The sequence below is a fragment of the Musca domestica genome, unplaced genomic scaffold (genome assembly GCF_030504385.1).
Source record: "Musca domestica strain aabys unplaced genomic scaffold, Musca_domestica.polishedcontigs.V.1.1 13, whole genome shotgun sequence".
In the NCBI taxonomy this organism is placed as follows: Eukaryota; Metazoa; Arthropoda; class Insecta; order Diptera; family Muscidae; genus Musca; species Musca domestica.
The window spans coordinates 4,856,268-4,863,690 of NW_026712172.1; the positions used below are offsets into that span (position 1 = coordinate 4,856,268).

Consider the following 7,423-nt stretch of genomic DNA (forward strand, 5'->3'; position numbering starts at 1 on the left):
ACATGCTTTGAGATGTCGAGTGGTACAAAAAACCGCGAGATTAACACAAACCTTTTAAGAAAATTTGCAAAATCGTAATCTATAAGCCAAAGTATAATTGTTGGTGCACAAAAGGAAATAACGCAATTTTATTTCTCATTTATGTTGAGAAATGTTTCTGTTTATTTTGGCAATTGGATATCATTTCTTTTTATCAGTGCTGTAAAAATACACTCTCAATTTAGTAGAATTATGGAGGATATTATGGATATTCATGGTAGAAATACAAGGTAGCCCTATCAGACCAGCTGTAGGTAACTTGATATGTCAAACAAATTGTTGTAATTCGAATTCGCCTACATATACACAAGGAGAAAAACGAACGTAAATAATTATTTTTTGGAATTGCAAATTTTGAGGCATTGTATGGTTTGTAAAAGAACGTATATTGGAGGACAAGCTAAGTCCAATACCTTCCTTAAGTTCACATTTTTATAAATGCATTCATGAGTGTAGCCACGAGAAACACACATAAAAACAATCATTCCATTTATCAATATTTAGAGGCAGTTAGTAAAAATGTAGTTTTTTCCGATTTCCTACTATTCACCATTATAAGATTTCTTCTCTATCCTTCAAAATTGAAATTGCATTAAAAAATAAACTCATTCAAAGGATTATTTTCCTGTTCAATATTTTTCTTGATTAAAAAGTCTATCGTCATTACCCTCATGCAAACCAATTTGAGATAGAAAGAACCATTATAGTATGCGGAATGGACATTTATTGGTAATGTTGAGGGCTAAAGTAAATCATAACAGTAAAGTAAATCATACACTGAAGAAGCTATTAACAAACCCACGAATTGAGATCTGGAAATATTTAAAACATATTCTGTTATTTAAGAACCGGAGTTATTTTAAAAATAGCTACAATTTGATATTCTTTAGACTTCACGAATTGAGATCCGGAAATTTTCTTCAAAAGTCACGATTCTAGACCCGGAAAGGTTCTTGACTAGAAATCTTTAATGCTTTCAAAATCCAGAAAGTTTTGTAGAAAATCCACATATTATTAAATTTCAATGAACCAAACCGAAATTATTCAATGTCTCAAAATAAAATGTTCTGATTGGTGCAAAACGATTCTATTCTATTTGTCAATTGAATTCGCCTTGCTTACAATTTTGACACATCAAGTTTCCAGAAAAGTTGCTTTGTTGTAATTTTCGCCTATCTTGCTACCTGTTGTTTCTACCATAGCCATATCCTATACAAGGTCGGCCAATAAACCCTACTGACAACTAAATTTGTTGTTAAAAGACATATTGCGATTTGACATTCAAAGAGAGTCAAATCACAATAATGCAAAAACTACTAAGTTTATTGTCAAAAGTTGTCTTCTTGGCCGACCTTATGTAGATCTTGAAAGAAACCCAACTTAAGTCGACATCGAGTGACTGCATTCGTTTCGTTTTTATTTTCGATCGCCTTAGAAAAGCTGAACGACAAAAAATCCTAGGCAAACATGTACCTATTTACAATAACACACTTTTTAATCACTAAAGGAGTCCAACCAAACAAACAAATACTAATACGTATGTGAAATGACCAGTAGATGTGTCTTATCCGTCTATCTGACTTTAAGGGACATTTGACAAACGTGTGTGTAATACTAAAATTTCTTAAAGTATTACATTTCGAGTGTTTAAAGGAATCTATGTTCTTATTATCCTATTCCGTAAAACGTTAAATTAATTTCATTTGAACTATGTTCTCAATGAACTTCTAACAAATATATTGTTAGACATTAGTTCACGCGGCGACATGAATCGATTTTGTAATTGAATAATATTTATTAGCGAAACTGGTTCGTCCAAAATGACGTAAATTTTTTGTTTTAAATTACATTAATTACAGAATTAAGATCTTCGTTATTTCAGCGAATCTTTGCCGTTTTAGGGCTGAGAAAAAAAGAATTCCGCCGAAACACATCATCTGAAATGTTATGCTATACCACGAATGTAGATGGTTTTGTTCGTATAAGGTTTGATTAGAATGATGACAATTCATTATGTCTGCTTGCATTGCATTATTGTACACTTTAAACACCTACCTAATCGATCGATCACCCAATCAATCGTTATCTCGCTCTCTGTCTCTCCCATTATGGCTGAAACCACATTCTTTGTAGTCACCCACTTTTCCATTTCCATTAATTTCATTTTTCAATACACGAAACCCGACTCTCTTCTCACACACACCACTTCACCATGTTACTAACTCTACTCCTCTCCCAACAACTACTTATTGTACCGCTCTCACTCACATATCCATGCATTTACTTCACATTTTAGTCCATCTTTGATAGTACTTTGATCATCGTTTCACACACATACCAATATAATGTCTTGACTTAATGTGTGATTTTTGCTAATCTTTAATGATATTTACAGAAAAAGTGGACGGATCGTTCTCAAGATCCAGATCTTCGTCGATGTCGAGCATAGACATGTCTTCCGCAGAATCAGTCACCTGTTTGGCATTCATTGAGAGTTACAACAAGAGGAATGGTACGCAATCAATTCTAACTAATTTTATTTCCTTCAATTCTAATGAATTTTTTGTTTTTGTTGTCCTTTGAAGACATGCTATCGGTAGTGCCAACTTTGTGGGTTGGCACTAGTTTTGGTTCCATACTAACGCTGGTCGTTTCCATGCCAGAACGCGAAGTAAGAAAATCTCAGCCAGTTTTGGTCACAATTAACGGTATGTTTTGCTGCTATGTTATTATTGTTAATATTATTATTGCTATAGTTTTTTATTATTGCAATTTGTGACATTTCCGTTTGAAAATTATAGGCGGTCCAGTTTTACGTCTTAAAGGCGCAATAACATCAATGTCATTTTTGGATGCTTTTGGCTCAATAATACCATTCTCTTCTGAACCGTGGCGGGATGACAGTAGGGATGCCAAAAAGGAACGTAAGTATTGTATTTTCCTTACAGTGTGAAAAGTATTGATAAAGAATACCCAAACTATTTTTTTACATTTCACGATGATATAAGGTATACCAAGTTATTTTGCAACACGCTACAAACCCAATTGAAACACGTCCACCACCTTGCGAACTCTATATTCCGAAATTGGACCGTTCTATGCAAGGGTGGGAACATAAACTGCCAATTCATAGCAAATTCGGATTAAAATCGTGACTAAAAAAAACAAAAAAAAAACACTTATATGGGGACTTATATACATAGCCCATTTTCGATATCAAAATTCCTGCATATCTAAAACACATCTGCGTAAAATTTTATCGACCTACTTCATATCGTTCCGAAGCAAGAGTGATTTCCACAAACGGATGCGCCTCCTAAAACCGGCGTAGAATTTTATGCTGATTAAGAATATATATATTTTTGCGGGATATAAAATATACATTCAGAGTAGTTACAAATGGAATGCCAAACTCAATATATCCTCCATAAAAATATTCTGTTACAGATATCGAATCTTCCATTACAAAATGATGAATTTCCTAACCCATTGTCAACCCGTAATTTTTACAATGGCATGGCTAAATAAATATGTAGAGGGGTTTTGGGTATAGGACTTTTGTCATTTTCTTACTGGTTTTGTATTTAGTTTGTTCTTTTTTACTGATTATGAAATCAAAATTGAACATTGAAAAATGGTCCATACATAATAGCAGACCTATCTTCATAAAATTTACCAGTGAGGGATTTTGTCAGCTCTGAACTGAAAATGTCAAGTAACTCATGATTGAGTTTTAAATTGTGGTCGAAATCTTCAAAATAACGGAAATTAGGAGGCATGGTAACATGGGGCCAATTCAAAATAGTGGAGCAATCTTAAAAAAATTTGCAAGGTGCGATTATATCGACTCAGAATTCTAAAAGTCAAGTTATACATGATTTGGCTTAAAATTGTGGTCAAAACATTCAAATAACGAAAATAAGGAAGTAACGTTATGTGGGCGCCATATAGCGCCACATATCCGACATGTCCCATTTTAATACCCAACATACTAGTAGTAATATAGATGTCTGAGCTCCATTTTTGAAGATCTCACCCCAGGATTAGATTCCGGCTCTGGCATCCCTTAATGATATGTAACAAAATATGCCATGCGAAGACTTCAAGCTGCTTATGTACCCACACCTTAAGTTACATGTTGATTGATTCTTCTTTTGTAGATATTTATCGATTGTTTTATGTTTTTCGTTCTTTTTCTTTTTCATGTACACACACCACATACAGGAACGCCAACAAAAAGTAGCAGTCGGACAAGTCCAACATTTACACCTACAACTGCCAATACAATATCAAATACATCTGGTGGTAATGTGAGTTCCAGTGCCAGTAGCAGTGGTATTAGTGGAAGCGTTAGCACCGGCCTAGATACCATAGCTGATAGACAATATATCGTAATTGCAAGCGAGAAACAAACCAAAGTCTTCGATATTGCAAATCAATGTTGTGTTAATCGCATACAATTTTCGGAAATGGATTTTGCGGTTAAAGCAAAAACTATCACAATGAAAGGTTAGACCTAGACACGACTGCGTTACATACATACTAATCCTACCATTTTCAGATGGAACTTGCCTAGCAACCTATCTTTCAAATGGCCATCTAATGGTTCATAGTCTTCCTAGTCTAAAGTTGTTAATGGATACCGAGTTCTTACCACTTATGGACTTAAGGTGAGTCTCATTGACGACATACATACATATTTTAGATTTAAATTTGTATGTGTTGCTACCAACCGTCATCTAGTTACATCTAACTCTCTCTCTCTCCTGTGAAATTAGAATAGAAATATTTGTAACTGACATATCGCTTGTTCTCATTTCTCTTCATTCGCATAGTTTTCAAACCAAATGCAAACAGGGAATTGTGGATCCAATGCTTTCCATATGGGGTCAACAAATCATTGTTCACGAAGATATAACACAGTATGTGTTATACATTTGTTCACTAACCTATTCACTGATGTTACTAATTTCAAATTATTGTTGTTTTGGTCTATCTTTTGCATTTTTTTTTTTGTTTTTGTCTGTTCTCTCCCTTTTAGAATATCAAAAATATTTTGCTTCAGCAATAAAGGTCATGGTCTGTACATGGCATCACCCACCGAAATACAAAAGTTTACAATATCGTCAGAGTTTTGGTAAGTGCACCGAATCGATCACGTCTTTTATGTATATTTTTGAGATTACAAGAAATCGGTATCCGCATAATATCCCACATGCAGCATTCATATTTCCAATTGAAAAATACATAACACATGTCTCGTTTCCGTTTAGTCAATTTATTTTAGATATGATGGGATCATTGTACACGGTTCAAGAGATGCCAGAGCAACCAAAAGAAAGTTTCTTTAAAGGATTGTTTGGAGGCGGCGCTAAGAGTTTGGACAGAGAAGAATTATGTAAGAAGGAACCCAAATAGTTTGATAAATTGTGATTGTATTCTAATTGTTTTAATTTTATATTTATTTCCCCCATCTCATCATAGTTGGAGAACAAAGTGGGAAGGCGAATCGTTCTATTGCTAAACACATTCCGGGCCCAACACTCGAACAATTAAATCAGAGAGCTTCGACAGCTGCATCTGAAATCAGTCGCGCCCATTTATTGGCAATGGAACGCGGCGAAAAACTTAATATGCTAGAAGAGCGTGCCGAACGCATGGCCAATCAAGCTCAAGATTTCAGCGGCACAGCGCATTCATTAATGCTTAAATACAAGGATAAAAAGTGGTATCAGTTGTAAAATATCTATTACAGGAGCCAATTCTACCACAGTTATTGTAATATTGCTTTTGTAACAACAACAACAACAAACACTTTCTACTACATTAAAGTACACTTATTTAATTTCTGTTTTCAAATCGTCATGTTATTTATATATTAAAAAGTAAAATATATTAAACTACAAGAAAAATGTTTTTAATAAAATATAGACCAATAAAACGTGTTACAGATTTACAATGTTTTGTATATTTTATTGGTTAATTTAGGCGATTAGAAGATCTTGCTCGAAATGTTTTATAGCGCTGATATAGGTATGCATTGGCCGACACCTGTCCTAGGGCCGCTTGGCAAGCGAGGTAGAGTTTTTTAATAATGTTATCAACGACTGTTGCAAGGTAGATCTAACAGGTAACCGCATCGGCGAATTGCTACAACAAAGCAACTTGTGTGGTCCCCTCAAATGTCAAAATTGGCATCTAAGGCGAAAAACATAGATTCGCCATGACATTTAAAGGTTGCGGCAAATTTGTTTCAACCAATCAGAAACGAGGTGTTTGTTTACATTTTATTTTGTGTGCCTCTCGTCGTAAACGAACGTCGCAATAAAAGTTTTTATTGTAAAACAAATAAGAGTAAAATAAATATTAATTGTAGTATTGCGATATTTTTTAAACCAAGAAAGTTTTCCGGAACTGCAAATAACAAGAGTCGAATTCTTGAATCTTAGATGTTGAGGCTAACTTAATTCTTAAAGCTGCACTCCATTCTAACCTCCTTCCTTCATTTTCTTTTAATTTTTTTTACTGGTTTCACTCTTAACTTGCTCTTAAATTATTTGAAATATTATAAAAAGGTACTTTTAGGGAAGACAACATAAACAAATTTGTTGTTGCATTCATTTAGGGCGAATTCTCCATTACAACAATTTGTTTTGACATTTAATGGTGCCGTCAGCTGGGCTGATGCGATTACCTAGTACAGCTACCTTGGACTGTTGGATGTGCATATAACCGATAGAAACGTAAGGTTATCTACTTCCCAATTATCGATGATACAATCGGACATCTAATGTTACCATGAAAATTATATTGGTGTTGATAACACTTTACAAAATTACAGTGGAGCCAGATTCTGTGATTAGATATCGAATAGTTTCGATCGAAATCATCAAATTGCACCCGACCGCCGACTGATGTATACCCTCAGCCACGAACCATTTATTTGAATATATTTTGACTAGCGTTATAATTATTCAAATTGTTTACCAAAGGAGTGGGCCAATGTTGTCCATTTCATATCTGACCTAAGTCTCATATAAATGTGCCACATTTGGGCTATATCGACTACTTGATTCACCTTTACATGAGAAATGTAGTAATTTTTGGAAAATTAAGAAATGTGCGCGAGGTACCAAATATAGTGGGCCGAAGTATTTCACTTCATATAATACTGAAAAAAATATGGGGATGAGCATCTAACTTTTCTTTACAAGTTTATGCGAATAATTAATCAACATTTAAACCTTTTTGTGGGGGAGGTACCAAAGGATTGAGCCGCAAATTATAAGATATATAAATATTGAATATCATGTCCCTTTGTGGTGGAGTTACCAAAAAGGGTTGGGTCAATATCTATCATCTTCATACCAGGGGCCAAATCGCC

The 7,423-nt window shown here is 34.3% G+C and overlaps 1 protein-coding gene across 1 annotated transcript in view; it reads left to right on the plus strand.

The window, feature by feature from the left end:
• Nucleotides 1-5,998, plus strand: part of LOC131800819 (syntaxin-binding protein 5-like) — a 102,158-nt gene extending 96,160 nt beyond the window's left edge. The window contains exons 16-24 of the mRNA XM_059118546.1: nucleotides 2,435-2,551; nucleotides 2,625-2,747; nucleotides 2,841-2,963; nucleotides 4,264-4,548; nucleotides 4,601-4,709; nucleotides 4,875-4,961; nucleotides 5,081-5,176; nucleotides 5,313-5,437; nucleotides 5,524-5,998. Coding sequence (XP_058974529.1) covers nucleotides 2,435-2,551; nucleotides 2,625-2,747; nucleotides 2,841-2,963; nucleotides 4,264-4,548; nucleotides 4,601-4,709; nucleotides 4,875-4,961; nucleotides 5,081-5,176; nucleotides 5,313-5,437; nucleotides 5,524-5,780 — 1,322 coding nt within the window. The 3' untranslated portion in view covers nucleotides 5,781-5,998. The remainder of the gene's footprint in view (nucleotides 1-2,434; nucleotides 2,552-2,624; nucleotides 2,748-2,840; nucleotides 2,964-4,263; nucleotides 4,549-4,600; nucleotides 4,710-4,874; nucleotides 4,962-5,080; nucleotides 5,177-5,312; nucleotides 5,438-5,523) is intronic.
• Nucleotides 5,999-7,423: the final 1,425 nt, after the last annotated feature.